Below are 21246 nucleotides of genomic sequence, written 5' to 3'. Positions count from 1 at the left end.
CAAAAAAAAATTGAAAAAAAGAAAAAAAATGGTTTTCACCACATATGCTACAACTAAAAATAGGCGTAACAATAATTATGTTGCGAAATATTGACCCATCAAAGCTTTGCAATGGCACGCGACTTGCAGTAAAAAATTAACAATGGAAAACGTAATAGAGGAAACAGTCTTGACAGGGCCTTCCAAGAGTGAGGCTGCTCTTATTTCTCGCATTCCTATGATTCCAACGAATCTGCCTTTTCAATTTAAAAGATTGCAATTCTCAATTCAATTAGCATTTGTAATCACCATCAACAAAGCTCAAGAGAAAACATTAGAAAATGCGGCATAAATCTTAAAACGTATTGTTTTTCCCATGGACAATTATATGTTGTATTCTCAAAAGTTGGTAAACCGGACAATCTATTTATATGCACAGACAATGGGACTGCGAAGGAGGTGGGGGGCTTAGGCTTGTGGCTCAGAGAGAAATTACCAAAAGAAAGTGTATTACAAGACTAACGCGAAATCAAGCTTGCGGCTGAAAGAGAAAGTAAAAAAAGAATGCGTCTCGAGGAATTACCAGAGTATATCAGAGGAATTATCAGTTGTATATCCGCAAGTTTTACGCAGTTAAAAATTAGCACCCTGAACACGTGTTGCTGGGACAAGATGCGGAAAAAAAAACTAAAAAAATAAAGAAGCAAAAGAAAATAAATAAAATAAGAACAAAACTAGGCTCTCATAATCTAATTTGATCTATTGCTGATAGTATGACAATATTTATGCAACTTAGTAAGGGGGTTGGAGAGTGAGTATATGAAAGCTGTTCTTACAAACCTCCAGTAAAGGGTTTTGGACCATAATTATTACAAGGAACCCGTTTCCATTAAAGAAGTGGCACCATAATTGTTGTTTTTAGTGCTAAATCACACTCACGGATGGTAGAACTGATAAGAATCAGGTATATATGATCAATTGCTTTCAAACGAACCATTAAACATCATCCAAAAGGTTCTGGTAGCCAGGGGCGGATCGAGCCTTTCATTTTAGGGGGGCGGGCAATTCTTACCGAAAAGAGTGGGGGTATTGTCCTTTTTGTCGGCCACAAGACTGACTTTATGAACTGACATTATGAACATGGCAGGAAGGGCCACTTTCCCACTGAAAATATTTTTAATCACTGAAAAAGGGCACTAGAAAATCCAATTTCCATTTGAATGAGCCCTCTCCCAGTCTTCAAATGCCTTAGTCTGATACAATCTTCTCCTGGGGAAAACAACGACAAATAAATAATTTGCGTCCCTATTTTTTTTTCTGGTAAGAAACATAAATTCCACACTTCGGCAGACGGAACCTTGAAACTTTTACCTTAGGTCTTTCTGATATACTAAGGATGATGATGATGAAATTTTCATGAGGATTGTTTGATTTCTCATTGGTATTTCCTTATTTATGGAAATCAGTCAAATTCTCTCAAGCTTGTAGCTTTTGATGGGCATCATTAAACTTCATAAATTGTACCTATTTGAATCAGCGTCAAAAGTCATTTTTTCTAATGAATTAATTGTTTATAAAATTCTTCTTTTATAGTTTCTAAAAGTTTCCGACTCCTTACTTGAAGGTTCTTACTAAGAAGTTTTCGATGTATATTGATCCTTATAGAGCTTGTGCTTACAGTTCGTATGCTAACTTACACTATCTTCAAGCACAAGAGTACATTGGACGCTGCACTGTATTACTTTCGAAATATTTTCTGTCTAGAATTGTAGTAACTGAAACTTTGCAATCGTGCTTTATTCTAAGTCAAACTTGTTTATCATTCCGACATGCAGAAATCCCTTCCGAAGTGGTCGAGAATGACATGGCATCTACTGGTGAAATGCAACTTGTTTTATCGTGACAAAATGGCATTGATGCTGTATGTCAAAATATTTTGTGGTTCAATTACAAGACAAAACTACTTAAATACATATTTTAAATACTTTACAAGAAATGTATTTAAATATGCATTTGAAAAACATGGAAAGCATTTAAACACGTATTTCAAATATATTTATTTAAAAACTGTCCCATCATTGCATAATCTACCCGGGATCCTTTTCTTATACAAGACAAAACTACATAAATACAAATTTTAAATACTCTACCAGAAATGTATTTAAATATGCATTTGAAAAGCATGGAAAGCATTTAAACACGTATTTCAAATATATTTATTTAAAAACTGTCCCATCATTGCATATTCTACCCGGGATCCTTTCTATGTGTTCCTGTAGCTGTACGTAAAATTCATCTAAACCAATACTATCTTCATCAATCAGTTCTATAAACTTTATGACTGTTACCTTGAACTCTTTCGTCATAAAATGAGAAACTAGCATTCTGTTAATAATACCTTTTCAACCTCGGCAAGATTTAGCTACTTCCTTATTCATCATGTATCCCAATGCCTGAGCAAATAAGTCCTATATCACCTAAGTTTTATTTTTCCATTCCCTTGGGTGTGAGTTTCTGTGCTTCCTAAAAATCCAGTTTATAACATTTAAATTCGTCAGTATAAATTTCAATACGATAGTTTTTTCAACGTTTTAGTATTCCAAGTTGTAATTTTCACATTACATAAATCATTCAAACTATTATGTTCCCAGGAGAAGCAGTTGTGCCAAACAGCGCATGACAGAAGGTAATACATTTTCTAAAGTCTACACGAAGCGCTTAAACCGGCCTAAAACCAGATAGTGAGAAGTCCCTAGGACCTTCGGTATGAATGAAAGCTTTGTGCAACCCCGAGCCCATCTAGGTCAAATTGTGGTTTTCATTACCTGGCGTTGCTCTCATATCAACAAGAATATCCTACACAAGTAACCTCAAGCTTATTACCTTCGACTCATTATAAATTCATGCTTACAGATATTATACTAATATGGGGAGGCATCCCACAATAGACAACTTAGCTAGGAAGAGGCTTTCAGCCCAAAATGCCCACCAAAACTAAAAAACTTGAAAATCCATCAACATCAAAATCCATTGCGAATTCTTTGTTATTTACTAGACTATAATTTCTCCAAGTGATGCCACTCCTCAACTTTACCCGACAGCGCCGTTTGCAGTCACGGTTCTGGTTGAAAAACCCATGAAATGTCCATCCTGACGCCACTATGAGGACACAAAAGCAGGAGTTTCGTTTGAAAAGGTAAGGACAGAGGAAGGAGCTTTTGATCTCAAACCATTTAGCAACAACAGAACAGTTTCAACATTTTATACCCAGCCTTTCCTCATCAGGGCATCAGTTAAAAATAATATACTATCCTGAATTGAGTTCAGATTTTCACGCACCTTCATTAAATGAATATTATAGACCTATGCATTTGGCTCAAAAATTTATATAACTGAGTATGGCTGATTTGCATTTATATTACGTACGAATCGTCTACGGAGATAACCGGCATAGAAAATTTTTTCCATTGGTTACATGAAAATACTTCCACGTTGTGCACCAGCTGATTTGTGAAGTTTTTCAATCGTTTTACACGTGGAATCATAACTAAGGATTCTATAACCTACCCCAAAGAAAATGTCTACAGAAGTTGAAGCTGCAAGGAATCTAGGTAGGATAATTTAGTAACTTTCACCTTTAAATTGCAGATTAGTGATTTAAATTCTAGTTTGAAGTACTTCTTCCTTGGGATACAGTCCAAGATAGGCTAGCATTTTTTGTTTAAGTTATAGGCTATTTAGGTTGTCTAGATCTCTGAACCAGCTGTTGATAAGAAATAAGGTATAATGTTTATATTAACAGGCTATTCAGGTAGCTAAGAAACAAACTTAGCCTATCTCTATTGTCAGAATTGCATCCTGAATCCAAATTTAACATTCATTTGCATCAGCAATGAACATTACCCCCACCCTATATACACTAATTCAGGTTATGTAGGCCTATTTGCATATTAGGGGGTGAGGTAAAATTCATTTGATGCACATTAATGTTAAGTTTGGGTTCAGGATGCAGCTATGACCATAGAGGTAAGTTTGAACAGTAAATGTTTAGTTTTGTTTGAAATGCTCTAAAGTGTGTATTACTGCATATAGCAAGATTCTGATGATTGGATATTGTTTCTTTTTCATTATTAAAGAAGCACATCCATTTTTTAGCTTTCTAAAATCCCCCTCCAACAAGACTAAAAATGCATAAAGTAGGCTTGCTGACAGGTAACATTACCTATAGAGTGAAGTTTATTAGTCCATGAACCCTGCAGACAGTGGGGTGAGGTCTGTATTCTATATTTATTCAACAGAGAGTAATAAAACTTAAATAAAACCTCAAACAAGGTTTATTGAATAAGTATAGAATACAGACCTTGCCCTGCTGCCTATGGGACTCATGGATTAATGTGAGGGGTGAAATTCATTTCTGATGCTCATAGCCTACATGTTAAATTTTGATTCAGAATAATATTCTGAAACCCTTGAAAATAATATCATTCTATACTTTTTGGATATAGGCCTAAAATGGGTTACTTCTAACATTTGTTTCAAACTTACTATTTCATTGTAAATGCATTTTGTAAAAGTTGTATAGTGCAAAAACATTGGTTTGTCAAGATCAAGTTGAATAAAAAAATTTAAACACATATATGCTGTGTGTTCTTTGTATTCTGTTAGGCCACATAAAAACTGTCATTCCACCTATAGGCTATGTCAAAAATATCAAAGCTGACAGAAGGAACATGACAGATAGAAAAAATGGAGAAATAGTTTTGAATTTTTATCCAACTTAATTGTGACAAATCAATGCTTTTGGATTGTTTAACTTAAAAAAAAATAGAAAATTTAGTCATTTTAAGGGGTTTCAAATAGGGCTTAAATTTGAATTTGCAAGAGAAGAAAGTATTATATTCAGAAAGAGCATTAAAAATGGCATCTAGTGGTATGTTCACTTTATTTATAAGTCAATAATATAAACAGCAAAATATTTACCAAATAAATTAACTTTACCCCTACCCCCATATATACCAATTAAGGGTGTATAGGCCTATTTGCACATTAGGGGGGTGAGGGTAAATTCCATTTCTGATGCAAATGAATTTTAGATTTGGATTCAGGATGCAATTATGACTATAGAGGTAAGTTTGAATTTTATGACCTCACCCTCCCCCCCCCCCCCTAATGTGCATGTATATACCCTAAATTGGTATATATATATATATATATATATATATATATATAGAGAGAGAGAGATGTGGGGGGAATTTAATTCTGATGTAAATACATTATAAATTTGGATTCAGAATGCAATTCTGACAATAGAGGGAAGTTTATTTCTTAGCTACATAAGTGGTCTTTTAGTATAAACATTACCCAAAATAAGCATGCAAACAGGCAAGTTTATAGATTTTCTGAATGAAACACTAGAATACCCTGCACATCAGCAGCAGTTCTAGGCCTAGGCAGAAGGGGTGTTATTCTGAGGCACTCCCAGTTATTCTGACATCTGATATTGAATTCCTTCAATTTTATGTTTTTAAACTCCAATGGTACATCTTGTCCTCCCAGATTATGTAGCCTAAAACTACTACTTAGACAATGTAAGTCTAGAACTGGGGCTGTTTAGGAGGACATATATTAGGCTATGAAGTAAGAATTGTTGTCTTAACATGTTCCCTGATCATCCACTCAATTCTAGACTTAAGCTGAATAGACTAGCAAAAGAGCAGTCTAACATGATTTCCTCATTGATACCATTTCTAAATATTGGCCTAGGGTTATGCTCCCAATAGGCCTACTGGGATAATTCTTAATTGGTAAATGTTTTCATTTTCACATAATTTAGCCAGTATGAAAGTAAATACATCACATGGTGCCTTTTTCTATACTAGCTACTACCAAACTTGCAAAACCTCTAAAAGTTCATTCATTTTGCTCATACTTTCATCTAGGATGCTTAAATTATCAGTGTATTCTGATATTCCAAATTTTGTTTGACACCTAAGAGTGAAAATTTGGTCAACACATCCTCTACCTTTTCTAAAACTGTGCTGTTCTTCTCTTAAAACTATGTCTACAGCATTTCTCAGTCTAAAAAGTATCATATTACCAAGTAATTTGCTACCTACAGAGACCAGACTAATGAATCAATAATTACAACACTCATTTTTATCACCTTTCTTATACAGCGGTTTAATCAAGGTTTTCCTAAGATCATTAGGTACTTCCCCCTTTTCAAAAATCATATTCATAATCTTCAGTAACTTTAACCTCAGAGCCACCATGTTTAAGAAACTCATTTACTGTACTATCAGCACCTGGGGCCTTATTATTTTTTAATCCTTCTAGTTCTGTTGCTAATTCTTCCTCACAAAACAAATCTTCCTTCACATCCAAGGTATCACAAAATTTTTCATTTTCCTCTAAATCTTATCCTGCTACTGTATCTCAGTCTAGCACATTCTCAAAATGTTCTTCCCATCTCTCTGTAACTCATTCCTTATCACTAATTAAAGTTATCAAATAACTAAAGTCTTATTTGAGAGTTCGCTTGGTAAACACCTTATTTTGGATATAACCTATTAATACAGTGAGCTCAAGCTGGTCTGATTTCACTATAGACATTTATTGAAACATCATTCATAATTGGATTATTTTCATTTGTTGGCTAATTGATAGTTTTGGTATTTGAGTGCAAAGTCCCTTGGGACTTAGTGATTTATTAAGCAAAGAGATTTTCGTACAAGGACTTAAGAACTTGAATATATTTCAATGACATATTATCTGCAATAGCCATGTTGGAGAAATTAGTTTGGAATGCGATTTTGAACTTTTTAAATCGTGCTTGAAAAGCTGGAAATAAGAGTGACGAGATAAGTCATAAAGCATGCGAGTTTTTTACAAGGGACAATGTAATCAAGGCTAAGGAGATACTGTGGTCTTCTGCTCACTACACCAATAGAGTGTCAATTAAAAAAAGTGCTGAAGACAATATTAACAAAATGTTAAAGGTACTTGAACTTTGTGAGCAACGTAATGTTGAGCTGCCAGTCTTTGTGATAGTTGAACCTGACGAAGTCCCTATCTGTCCTGGTGAGATAGCTGCAGTAATCACCAGAAAAGTTACAGAAGTTTGTAATAAGCTAGACAATTTCATGAATAAGGACCCTCCCGCCCCCTCGATTGTTCCTACAGTTACTGAAACAAAGCCCTCATATGCAGTGGTACTCAAGAATTTGCCCTCTGACCTCACGAAGTCCGATTTGAGGAAAGACTTTTTGCAAAAAATGTGTGGCAGAGAGTGCTCTAAAATTGTCGAAGTTCAGCCCAGAAAAGATAATTGGTGAGTTGTTACAGCTAGCAAGGCTGATGCAGAAACTCTTGTCGGGGTCTTTCAAAACGGTGACAAATCTCTTTCTGCAACAATCAGGAGCCCCTCTCACCTCGGTATTGCTTGATTTGTCCCCAGTAATATAAATGACGATGAACTTCGCGCACTGATTCCCAAATGTGTCAGTTCAAGACAGATTGGCAACACCCACTCGTTTCGATTGAAATTTGAAACCAAAGTTGATCTTATGAATGCCATAAAAAATCCCCCAGTCATAGATTATGAGAGGATCAAAGTGGCTGAGTATCTCTCCCTCCTGGTAAGATGTTTCAAGTGTCAAGCTTATGGGCATATATCCAGTAGCTGCAAAAATGAAGCTATTTGCGCAGTCTGCAGTGACCATGGTCATTCAAGCTCCAAAACATCTCCTTGTCAAAGGCCCAAGAAGTGTGCATTGTGCAAATCACAGGATCATCCCTGTTACAGCTTCAAATGTCCAGTCGCCCAAGGACTTTTAAGTAAAGTTAAGTCAGCATAATGGCTCGAGCCTTAAGTCTCTTATCATGGAATATCAATGGCAAAGTGGTTGACAAAGGCCTAGTCCTCTCTGAACTTTTAAGTACAAATGAAATAATTTTTCTGCAAGAACATTTTTTGTCTCATGAAAGGAAAAATTTACTCAGCATTTCACAGTATTCTTATCTCTTATTTCACCCAGCGAAAATGAATAAGAGCTGTGGCCGACCTTCAGGCGGATTAGCTATTATTTCACAATTTCCTGTCAATCTCCTTGAGTCGAATGACCATTTCATTGCTGCCGAATTTTCGGACCTAATCTGTATAAACGTTTACCTGCCAACTAATTACTGCTCTTCACAATCAGAGAATAAATTCATAAATGCTTGCAAAAAGCTAGCGAGTTTTGTGAAGGGAGTTTCAAAGCATCCAAATGCTTGAGTTTTGATTGCAGGAGACTTTAATTGTGACTTAACAGACAGTTCATCGCCAAGAACCCAACTCCTTCTGAATTGCCTCCCCCCTTCCTACTCAGTTGCTGACAAAACAGAAACTTTCACGTTTATTGGTGTCCTGTCAGTGACTTCTAACCTTGATCATTTTATTGCATCTTTCCCCTGTGAAACTGTTGAGGTAATTTGTGATGGCTTTTATTCGGATCACCTTCCAATAAAGTTGAAAATAAATGCTTCGTTTAATGCCTCCAAACAGCCAGATAAAAAGTGGTTTTATATAAAAGACTGGAAAGAAGTTAACCGCAAGATGTTTCGTTTTGAATGTGACAGAATATTAAATAAAATAAAGGTGCCCTTTCATTTGTTGTGCACGCGCTCTGGCCTTAGTGAAAAAGAAATAGCGATCGGACTTACCACCTATCTAGCTGAAATTAACCATGCATTAAAGTGTGCTGAAGCTTCAGCTGTCCCGTGCAAGCGTATTAGGAAAGGCTCTCAACTTCAGGGCTGGTCAAAAAACCCTTCCCTTATTTCTGCGTGCGAGTCTTCTAAAATTTGGCTGAATATTTGGAGGGATTGCGGCAGGCCTAAGTCTGGGACTATAAATGGTCTGCGGCTACGTTCTAAACGTTTTTTTTGCTAAAGTGTTAAGAAAACATAAGGTTGATCTTATTGAGAAAAACGCTCATAAAATTGCAGAGAACCCTTCAAAGCTCTGGAAAAAATTTGAATGCCCTGTGAACACATTAGTGCAAATAATATTCCTGAGCCTGAGTGGATAAATTATTATAAGCATGAGTTTTCTTCTCCCGATCCTGCTCTTGAGTCAAAATTTGAAAAAGAATTAAGTGCTTGTCTGAAGAAACACGAACCCTCGACATTTATTATTAAGCCAAGTGATGTATCGTTTTATTGTCAAAAACTAAAGAAAAGAAATTCTTCGGGAGTTGATGGAATTGCTGCCAGACATTTTGATTATGCAAGTGCTCTTCTTTTTAATCATTTATCTCTACTTTTTCAAATGTCTATTGAAAACGGAGTTGTTCCTTATCAATTTACAGTTGGTCAAATAACCCCTATCCCAAAAAAAGGCAAAAAGGATTTTACTTTGTGTGATTCGTTCCGACCTATAACAGTTTCTTGTACTATTTTTAAATTGTTTGAGTCAGTTATTTTGGATGAAATTGTTTCTAAATGTTATGTCCCACCCCACCAGTTTGGTTACCAAAAAGGTATTAGCTGGGAGCATGCCCTTTTTGCTTTAATGAATGTTCTTGCTGATGCAGAAAGAAGTAGATCCCATATTATCCTTTGTGCTTTAGATGTTGCTCGTGCTTTCGACTCTTGTATTTTTTCCCAAGTTTTATTTGAAGCGTATAAAAGATGGGTAAATTTTTGTATAGTGAAGTGCCTTCTGTATATGTACCATCACTTTAAGGCGAAGTTAAAGGGGGGATCTTCCCTTTTTAATCTTTTGAAAGGAGTCCGTCAAGGTGGCCTTACCTCACCTTCTTTATTTAATAACTCTGTTTTAAATGCCCAAAATTCTGTTAATTTTAGTTGTATTCACCGTGGATTTAACTTGTCTTTAATAACTTTTGCAGATGACGTTTTGAATCTAAGCCGTACTTTTAGTGGATGTGAAAACGCGTTTAATCAGCTTTATAATGAATATAAAAATATTGGGCTTTCTTTCAATGTTGATAAAACTGCTGTTGTAGCTTTCAATTTTAAAGAGACAAATGGCCCTATTTTTTTATCTTTAGCTAATGTTCATGTCCCCCTTTCTCAAAAATTAGTTTACCTTGGAATGCTTATTGGAAAAAATATGAAAGAAACTGTGAATTTATCCCTTGAACTTTTGAAGAAAAAACTGAGAATTGCTTATGCTTCAATTGCATCTAATATTAAACATATTGATAAATTAAATCTTGCGAAAATTTATAATAGTCTAGTTGTACCTCATCTCCTTTCTCTTTGTCTGGTTTGGCAGTTTTTTAGTGAACCTCAGAAACTATCTGTTCGTAGAGTATATTTTCGTTATGCTAAATTCCTTCTCAGTTACCCTCCTTGGACTAGAAATAGTTACTTAGTGAACAAATTCCGCCTAGTTTCTCCTACATCTATTATTGATAAAAGGCTTCATGATTTTCGTTCTTCCATGTCGATAGTGTCTCACCCATGGTCAGCATTACTTATTTAATTGTTTGATTGTGTTGATTTGTATTTATTTGTACCTTTTTTTTTCTCTTATTACTCCATCTTAAGGGCGTTCCGCCCTCTTTTTGTAGATGGGTTATAAATAAATTGAATTGAATTGTGGCCCCATTCCTATCTTTAACTGGGACAAGTCTGGATTGACTACTCCATCTCAATTTATTAACGTACCAGTACAATATTTTACTATTATGCCATCTAGTTGTATCTTCCAGATCCTTGGTAATTTTATCTTTGGCCTCTACTTCACACCTCCCTAGTTCATACTTTAATGCTTTCTCCACTTTCTTTACATTTCTTTTGTTTTCATATGATCTGTTATTACAATAATTCTTGTACAAACCCTTCTTCTCTCTATTAAACATAAAGCTTTTTCACTAATATTCCTAGATGCAGTCTTAACTTTCTTCCCTAAGACACCATCAGCAACTTCACAAACTCTTTTTCTAAAATTATTCCAACCATCTTCCACATAGTCAAATTTTAAATTCTCAAGTTTAGTATTCAACTGATCTTGGAAAGTTTCTCTCAAATTCTCATCCTAGAGTCTACCAACATCATAACTTCTTGGGAGGTAATTAAAATTTCAAAATTTCAACTTTAAATTAGCCCTAGACACTACTAGATGGTGATCTTTACTTTTAACATCAATAACAGCACTCCTATATACCCTAGTATCTTGTATTGATCCTGCCAGTCTTCAGTTTACTTTAAAATAATCAATAAGGTTTGCTGTATTATCATCCCATGAATTCATGGGATTCTTACATGAAATTTATCTAGGCTAGGATATCATCTATCCCTATTTTACCAACATGTGTGTTAAATCTCCAAATAAAATACCATATTTTTACCGTTTTACCTAATTCAATAATCACTTCTGGGGGAAATTAAATTTTGAGTCCTTAAAGGGGCTCAATATATCATATAGTAACTAAGTATTTAAAAATTGTTACTAAAAATCCTGTTTGTTTAAAACAAATTTGCAGGAATTTGTTAAAAGAGCTTTAAAAGCCTCAAAATAATGTCAAGGGTTTGTATATGACATCAACTATGAATGTAATTGTGTGTGTACATCATTTATTACAGTTTCTGTAAGTTGTCTTTTAGCAAAATTAAGTTTTTATTGAAAATCTGATGTGAGGTGAATAGTAAATTTTTCTCCCTATGCTCACCAAAACTGATGTCCTATGTTAAGGTAAAAACGTCATTGTTGCTAGGATATTGATTATAAAAAAAAAAACAGTCTCATTGGAGTTTGAGGGTGAAGATTCACTGACCCTTAATATATATTCAATTATATAGTGCAATGATTAGGAGGCTCAGTACTAATAATACAACATCCTCCAAGGGATTGTTATGGGCTATGGTGTAAGGCAGGAAAGGTGCCAATGACTAATGTACAGAAGCTAGGACTACAAATATTTTTTGTTCTTTTGCCTAGGATTGATTGGTAACTTGAAGGGTTAGCTTGTTTCCCAGCTTGGGAAAATCCTCAACTTTTGAGAATTTGAAGCCTGCTAGCATTTCAACCATAAGGAAATTGAGCAATTCTAAGTTTTTTGATCAAAATCAGCTTGAAATTAGCCATGTGACAATAAAGTCTCAAGGAGACCCAGATACTTTAATGCAGAAATATGGCGGGTTAAAAGTGATTTATAACCACAGAAATTTGTTCTTACTCTGCTCTTGTGCTGATGTTCTTGTTCCATAAGTTTTAAGCTGATTGGCAGTGGTGTAGCTTGGAGGGGTTGAGGAGAGAGCTGCTGACCTGGGTGCAGCTTTTCATCACTCAAACGGAGCAAAAACTGAGATCTAATTTTTTTCAAAGATTAGAGAAGAGGTAGCCTATATGTCCTTGTAAATCTTAATTCTCATTTCTATTGACCCAGAGTGCTTACTTTGTAACTTTCAGGTAGATCTAAAAGTCAGGTTTGTGTGTCCCTATTAAGTTGACAGGGGGGATGGGCCTTGTGATTTGTAATGCAAAACGCCATTCATCTCTTCACATTAATATTTTTAAATGCGTAACATTTTATTGCTTTCTTAGGAGCACTGTCCATTTCTAATGCTAGCTATTTTTGTAGAAATCACTATTGTTCGATTGTGGTTTTTAAATTCTATGCACCATACATTCTATGGTTTTTGCATAAGTCTTTTTCATTCTTGTTTTTGTTAAGTCAATGGTGAGTCTGAAGTTAAGGGAAAGGAAGAAGGCAAAGTACAAGAAGAAGATGAGTCATCCAAGGCTGATGGATCTGATGACAAAAAAGATGAGCCTGATGTAGTTTTTATTCAAGACACAGGATTTACTGTCAAAATAGTTGCACCTGGTGTGGAACCTTTTGATATTCAGGTATTTCTTTTTAGAATTTTACTCCTAGTGTTATTGTCATTGGCAAAGTAATATGAAATATGTAGTGCCAGGCAGACTACCAACTTTAAGCCACGAAAGCACCTTTTATAAAATGTAACTGGATTTTTTGTTCCAAAATATCTTTGATTAGTCCTTTTTTGTATATTTAAGGTTTATTAAACTTCAAGGAAGAATTGATTATAGAACTTTGAATGTAATTATTTGAGCATAATTAGAGTTAGGAAAAAAAGTCATGGGTATTTTAGTCACCATTGACTTGACCAAAAACAGTTGTAGTATTCAGGAAAAGGTTTATAATTTCACAGTCAATTTTGCTCTTTTTTTTTTTACACGTACAAAAATAGGATCCTGTTCAAAATCGTAGAACATAATATATTTCCACAGCCCAATCATATTTGTTCATCTGTTTAGAAGAAAGCCAGTCTATAGTGCAAAGTAGTCTTCAAAAGAAGTTCCTCCTTTGTTGGCAAGGAACTCAATTCAATTTAAAGAGTTGAAGTAATAAAACTGGTCTTTTTAACTTCCAGATGATTGTAAGAGAGGATTAGTGTTCTTTTAACTTCTTCCTAGGACTGAATATTAGGAGCTGAAACCCAGCAGTTAATCATAAACTAATGCCTTTGTAGGCCAACTCAGCCTACTTTTTCTTCTGCACTATTTCAATGAATGATTTGCGTTCTACTGTTTCTTATGCTCAGCTTTGCGTATGCAAGACTCAACCTTTTTCTCTGCTAATTCAACTTCTTCTCCCCACATAAAATGTTATGTACATGGCCAAAACATCTTTCAATGCAAATCAAGAGCCCAATTATAATATATAAATTTGCAACGATAAATCAAACAATAAAGATTTGTTTGTTATTTGGACTCCTAATAAAAACGACTTCTCTTCATTCATGGAAATTTGAGGAAACTCTTGGATATATTAAGGGTGGTAATTGAGTGAGAATATTTTTGTCCTTCTTTAATTTCTGTTTGTTTTTTTTTAAATTAGGTTGAGAATCAGAGGATTGCAGCCGTCCAACATCAGGTTGTTTGAGCCTTCCCCCGGGCGGTTGTGTGTATTTATAGTTTTTGTAATTTAGTAGTTAATAAAGAGAGTTCATTCATTCTAAATTCTAAAAATATGCAAACTTACAAAAAACCTACTTTAATTAAAAATCCTCAATTGTTGAGAAAAAATCTAGCACATTTAAATAGTACTGGTGAAAATGGTCTACAGGAAAATAAGAAAATGGTCTAAGGGCTGAAATCATTTGACCCCCCCTCCCAAAATACTGGTACCATACAAACTTTTTCTAACGTTATTTAAGGATTGAATTTCAATAAAAGTGGATCAACTTTTGATTTAGATGTTTTCTAAAAAAAAATTCCCAGAACTTAACAGTTTTGAAATGGCAAAAAAATAATTTGACATCTTAAATAACTCAAGCGGAAAATAATTCACAATACCATTGGGAATCAAATATTTCGGACCCACGTCCAGGAGTTCTTTTTTTTTCAATGGAAAAAAAAACGAAAAGAACGAAACAAAAAAAAAATATTTTTAAAGAATAACACACAAAAACACAACAACTAAACACATGAAGAAGAAAAAATTTGAAAAATAGAATAAATAAATAATAATAACAACTCACAATATAAGCAAAATTCCAGCACTTATGTTACAACATAAGAAAAAAAACTAACGCAAATGTCAGACATTTGCTTTGTTTTTTTTTTTGTGTTGTAGCATCAGTGCTGGAAGTTTGTTTATAATGTGAGTTGTTATTGTTTATTTATTTTTTTTTTCTTTTTCGTGTGTTTAGTTGTCATGTCTTTTTGTGTATGTGTTATTTTTTGAACGTGGGCTGATCTTTTGCTAGGGTTTAAGGCATTGAAGTTTTTATTAGATTGCGTAATTAGTGATGAGCATGGGTCTCTGTTGTACTAGTGTAAGAATTATGAAAAATCAGAACTGACAAGAGTGTTAAAACAATAAGTAGTACAAGAAAATTTATGGAATATTTTGGGTCTAATTGTTTTCTTGGCAAAAAACTAGAAAGTAAAATAAACATAAAATTCAACCTATAAAAAAAGGAGAAAATTAAAACCATAACCATCAATAAAACAGCCTTGACATCATGAGTTCAAGAAAGTTTAGCTAGGACACCTTCAAATAAAATCCAATACAAAATAAACTAGGAAGTTAAAACCAGAACCGTAAGAAAACAGTCCTGAGATCATTACTTTGAGAAAGGTCAGCTGGGACATAGAAATAAGGTACTTCATGGCAATGAAATCATATCAGAAGCTAGTTTTTAAAGTGATCCTTTCCTTTTTAGCAGCTAGCCTTCTTAGTCTTTTAGATTTAAGATCATTACGTTATACCCAGGCCAATGCTAGTGAAAGTGGTGTCTTTAAAAAGTGGAATTTAGAACCTTAGAACGTTATAGATATTTTTTCGAATTTTGATGACTTGTACCAACTTAATAGTTGCCACAGTCACTTAGTATTTGGTGAGTCCTTCTTTGACAAGTAAGATGGTCTTCTAAATGACCATCTGGGACATAAAAATAAGGTACTTCATGACAACGAAATCATACTAGAAACTAGTTTTTAATGTGATCCTTTCCTTTTTAGCAGATAGCCTTCTTAGTCTTTTAGATTTAAGTTCATTACGTCATACTCAGGCCAATGTTAGAGAAAGTGGTGTCTTTAAAAAGTGGAATTTAGAACCTTAATTCTGTGTTGCCTTATAGCCTTGTGCTGCTATAGATGTTTTTTCGAATTTTGATTACTTCTACCAACTTAGTAGTTGCCACAGTCACATAGTATTTGGTGAACCCTTCCTTGACAAGTAAGATGGTTATCCAGATGACCTTCAGATCAGTAATTGCAAATAAATCTCACTCATATCTTTCTGTTGACCAGATTGATGAGCTTGATGTAGTTGCTCAAGAATTCACTTCTCATGAGATTTAACATTTGAAGGAGCATTGAGGTATTTCCTGAGAGTGAATAATCTCAGCTATTTTTGAGCCAACTGAATCACACTATTCTTCTTTTGATAGGTGATGTGGAAAGAAGTAGTAGAAGTTATTGTTGGAGCTCTTGAGTTGGAGTTCAGTTCTTTGAAAGTTATTTAATTTGTTTTGCATATTTCTATTAAGTTTGCAAAGTTTTATGGGGAGGTGTTTTAAAGGAGGGTTTTTTCCAATTGTAATTAAGAAGGTTAGTGTGATACTACACGTTTAGGAGGGGCAAGCAACTGTAGACCAATGTTTCTCTGACTAGTGCTATCTAATGCAATTGATTTTGTTTTTAACATTTCATAACCTTTTTAATGAAAGTAAGTGTATCTTATAAATGTATCCATGAATTTCCAGTTGTTGCTCCTCAACACCATGAAGGCATTTGGTGCAGCTTCATGGTTTTGTTAACTTCGCATCTCTTGCTGTTTCGGAGCTACAGACCAAAATAAAATTACTTTAACATTGCTCACGATAAAAAAGCTGCTGTGCAAGCAGAAGTGTGTTGCTTTGCAACACAGTGAAGGCCTTTGGAGAACTTCATGGTTTTGTCCTTTGAAGACTTATGTTCAAATAGTCTTTCCCTTATTTGTTTGCGTGGCCTCTCAATACAAAAGTAACCGCGAGAACAATTGATTCTATAAACATGTCTGCCCGGGATAGGGTTGTTTTTACCTCGCCACATTTGAAAGACTATTTTGGTTGAATTTTTAAAAGTGGTATAGAGACTATGTTTTCTTAAATTCTTCCCAGTTTGCAATAAGGGTAAAAATTTTATTATTGCTTTCCATAGGAAAACTGTCATGCATGTATTGATGTTCAGTTGGACATGCCATGGGCAGTGGAAATAAATATTTCAGAATAACTTAAAAGACATGTGCTGATCGATTGCTAAATGAAACTAAAGTTAGATCAATTTCTGATTGATGACATACATTAGTAATTAATGTTTGTTTCTAGTTAGACTGATTATATGAATTTATTTCCAATCCTTAAAAAAATTCTACTAAAATCATTGGTGTGTTCACAGTTGTATATTTCTTAGGTTTCAAGTATGGAATTAGTCCAAGAGATCCATCAGCTTTTAATGGATAGAGAAGACACATGCCATAGAACTTGTTTTTCTCTCCAGCTAGACGGGGTTACTTTGGATAACTTTGTGGAGCTGAAAACCATAGAAGGCCTTAAAGAAGGATCCGTGATTAAAGTTGTTGAAGAACCGTATACAGTCAGAGAGGCTAGAATACATCTCAGACACGTTAGGTATTTATTTTCTTTTCACTCGCGAAATTCCTGATTTTCCTTGAGACAATACATTGCCACCTGGCCATCTCACCTGGAGGATTTCCTAGTCTATCTTCCAAATGCTTTGAAATTTTGCGATGGTGGCTTGTTTTTTTTTTATTATTTTAATCATCGGATGCTTCATCACTGTTCGGTGGCGGTCATCCTGGCCCAAAGTGGTTTCAAGGTTGATGACGTAAGAAACAACACATAGAGCGAATAAACAGGGAAAAAAATAAGCTAAAACTGAACATAATGTAAATGTTTTGGCTGAAATTTCCGCTCTGCCGATCTCAGAGTAAAATAAAGAAAAGTATAGAATAGAATAAAATCTGCAAATTGAAATAAAAAACAAATCTTTTAAAAACAAATGAACCATTCAATCACATTGACTGCAAAAAGGTGGCAGAAAAATAATTCTGGATTTACACTGATAAAGTATCATTTAATAATTTTATTAAATATTTCAATATTTCTTTTATTTAACATTTCAAATTTAATATATTAATATTTTAGTAATTAATTATTTTATGTTTTAAATTAAATACATTAAGTTTAAAATATTTAATATTAAATAGTTTTAATATTTTGGTATATAATGTAATTTTTAAGATTTCAAACGTTTTATTGAAGGTATGCCAGTCTCTTGCAATGTTTTAAACTATGGGAATTTTCAACATGCTGTGAAATAAATGAGATATGGGCTTCTATTATAAGGGCAAGAAATATCTAAAGAATCAGAATAAACGAGAATATTATAAGACTAAAATTTATCTTTATGGTTTGAGTTATATGGATTTAGGCAGTTCTGGGATAGAAAACATTACAAAGTTTTTTGTGTTCTGATTAAAATAAAGACCGTTTCTCCTTGCCATGTACCAAAATTACCTTATATATATATATATATATATATATATATATATATATATATATATATATATATATATATATATATATATATATATATATACTGACTATTTTCTCATGGTAAAAAGAGGGTGCTTTTTTTTGGTTGAGAGACCATGTTTTGCATATTCACCGATGTTTTTTAAGTAAAATATGGAGCCGTTGTTTGTACACTTTTTATTTATCCCACTTCTTCTCCACTCGGCGATATAATAATCTTTCCACTCAAAGTCACGTTAACATTAACGTCACCAACACTATATGTCTCGCGTCTCTTTTTTGGGAAACAGGTTAATAAATGTAAATTGCTATGTTTCTCTCCCACAGCTCTCTTTCAGTATTTATGGTCTCTTATATTTTCAGTTTTGAGTTTCAATCTCTAGTGAAGCTGAGCATCTAAAAATTTTACTAAAACTTTAAAAATATGAACTATAGTGGCTATTTATCCAATTGCGCAGTTCCTAATTACACCTATTTAAGCCTTCCAAACTAGGAATTTTCAATAATGGTCACCGGTAAGTCTAACCAATTTGCAGTACTGAGGATTGGGTATTTATTGATGAATCCAGTGGAAGTGCGCGTGAGTTACAGATCTTAGAATTTTCGCCAAAAACTATCTATAGCCCCTTTTTCTACAAAAAAATGTGGTGCTTCATTTATCTATAAATTCTTCAGCATTAAATAACATGTCTAATAACTATCCCTTCTTTGGAGTTTGAAGCAAGTGGTCTAGTAGCCTACCCTTCCATCCTGTATGTAGTACCTATATTATATTACCTATATTACCAAATATTACTATATTATATTACCTGTATTACCTATATTATCATATATTACCTATACCATCCTATATTACCAATACACCTATATTACCAAATATTACCAAAAGTATGAGAAGAAAGGGATAAACATAGTTGTTCCAGATAAACCCTACTTTCTTCAACCTTCAGGCTCCAACATCTGGTAAAATATTGAAATCCCTCTCATTCAGATATGAGCTCAAGCCAAGAAATCATTTGGTAGTCATAAGAATTTTTTCAATCATCTTGTTTCCGTTTTCTTTTTCCAGAGTCGGAATAGTTTGGACCAAACGTGGCCATAACGGTGTGTAAGTAGGGTCGGGGTTGAAAAAAAATTGGTGTATCGGAAAATTGCAAGAAAATATGGTGAGAATCGTAGAATTAATGCTCTTTTATGAAGAGGGAGAAACAGAGACCCTCATGCCCCTTCCCCCTTTGATTCAGATCAACAGAAATTCTAAATCATTGTTTTGGAAATGGATTAACAACGATTTTTTGCTGTTATTGCTAATTTTATCTACGTTATGTGTTTGGGGGATACAAAGGAAGCATTAGCTTCTCCTTCCTGGAACACAAAAATATTAATAATTATTGACATTCCATGACACTCATGAGGTAAAAATATGACAGTTTTAGCAAAAACTGCTTACAGGAATATACATTTCCAGCCATTCTTGAGTTTTTTATATTAACAGTATAGATTTACGACTTTACTAGTATTTTCAGTTTTTTAAATTTAGTATACCTTTTCAACTAAGAAAAAAGGAACTGGGCTATATAAAAAGAGCGGATGAATTAGGTTTACCACGTCAATGACAATGTTAACACATTGGTGGAGCCAACTACACTGACTATAATTTATTCGGAAATAATAATCCAGGGCTCCCCCCCCCCTCACTAGTAGAATGATAATTTTTTGCGTTTTGAAGTTCACGAGTAACAAAAAGTTTTTAAGGCTGAATTTTATTTTGCCACTTTCTTCTGAATACATTTTTATCAGCTTAGTTTGTTTTTTTACATAATTTTTAGCTTCTTTATATTCTTTTTCAGGGATTTGTTGAAGGCGTCAGATCCTTCTGATGCTCTGAATGGAGTTGACTGCAACTCTATGTCCTTTCTCAATGTTATAACACAAGGAGATATATTAGGTAAGTGTAAAAACAGGGTATTATTCGTAAGTTTAAAATATTTGGATGACCCTTACCTTTTTTATTGATCAATTTTATTTATTGGTAAATATTCACGAAATTAGACTTTAATTTTTAGTGGCAATTTTTTGTTAGTAGTAGAACTAAAAATGTTTTTCTGTTTTCATATTATTACGTCTAATAAGACCTGTACCATTGGTCATATTCAGTCCAACTTTCAAATATTGGTAAAATCAATGAAACTTAGAAAAATTTCTGGAAGTTCAACTTAAACCCCAATATGTCATTTAATATGCCCCCCCCCCCCGAAAAAAGACTAATCGGGCATTAAATGGCCGGAGACAGGATATAGGGTTTGACTGCGGGTTTAGGGACTGTTCTATCTCAGAATCATTAATATTTTTTTTATGAGACTTTTTTCCCCATTGCCAGTTAAAAAGAAAAATAAGTCGCAACTGGCTGTTTAGGTCAGTTTCAAAGGTTATGATTTTATGAAAATAACATGGAGTAACAAAATGAACTAATGTTTCATCCATTACCATTGCGGTTAACTCAGTAGTAACACTGAGAATCCTTGAATCTGTCTCAATTGCTTAATTATACCAAGTGACAGGCAAATTGAGCCGATAATTATATTTATAGAAATCTATTTAGCTGTGTTACTTACATATTAAAAATAATAGTTTCCTAGTCTAAATACAAAAAAATTCATTTCTGTGAGTTCTTTCAGGTTTGAGTCCCTTTGACTTTTGGCAAGGCCAGGTTTGACCAACGGAAAAATGTTTGAAAAATAATCTGTATACTTATGATGAACGTCGTGATGTCCGTCTGTTTTTGAATTCATAGAGGAAAAAAAACTGCTTCACCAATTTTCTCAAAATTTGTAACATAAATAGGGGGTCTAAAAGGAGTATAATGAGAGTCGTTTTTCCCCTTTTGATGGAGTAAAGAGAACATCCGTCCCTGCTAAAAATTGTTCTCCCAAGAGATGATAGATTAAGATCGAAACTTAGGTGTATAGCTATAGAAAAACAGGACTAATCTGATACTTAAAAAAAAATGGATGAGGCCAGTAGCGAAAAAAATGATTTTTTTTTCTCTGCGTCCAAAAAGAAAGTGGAAAAAATTCTAGAAACTGGTGAACTTAAGATTTAAAGACTAAAAAACTGAGTAATTAGGATCGGATAATAAATATCAGGAAAAGGTAAAATTGATCAGCTGCACAAATAAGCCTT

General features: G+C 33.9%; 1 protein-coding gene across 1 annotated transcript in view; it reads left to right on the top strand.

Moving 5' to 3' along the window:
• Positions 1 to 3454: 3454 nt before the first annotated feature.
• The window catches only part of LOC136025971 (clustered mitochondria protein homolog), an 86620-nt gene continuing 68828 nt past the window's right edge, over positions 3455 to 21246 (top strand). Inside the window, exons 1-4 of the mRNA XM_065702090.1 lie at positions 3455 to 3590; positions 12666 to 12841; positions 16919 to 17136; positions 19914 to 20011. Coding sequence (XP_065558162.1) covers positions 3557 to 3590; positions 12666 to 12841; positions 16919 to 17136; positions 19914 to 20011 — 526 coding nt within the window. The 5' untranslated portion in view covers positions 3455 to 3556. The remainder of the gene's footprint in view (positions 3591 to 12665; positions 12842 to 16918; positions 17137 to 19913; positions 20012 to 21246) is intronic.

This window comes from Artemia franciscana, chromosome 4, assembly GCF_032884065.1.
Source record: "Artemia franciscana chromosome 4, ASM3288406v1, whole genome shotgun sequence".
NCBI classification, from domain to species: Eukaryota; Metazoa; Arthropoda; class Branchiopoda; order Anostraca; family Artemiidae; genus Artemia; species Artemia franciscana.
Note: the sequence above shows the minus strand (reverse complement) of the source record. Positions and strands in the feature narration are given on the sequence as shown.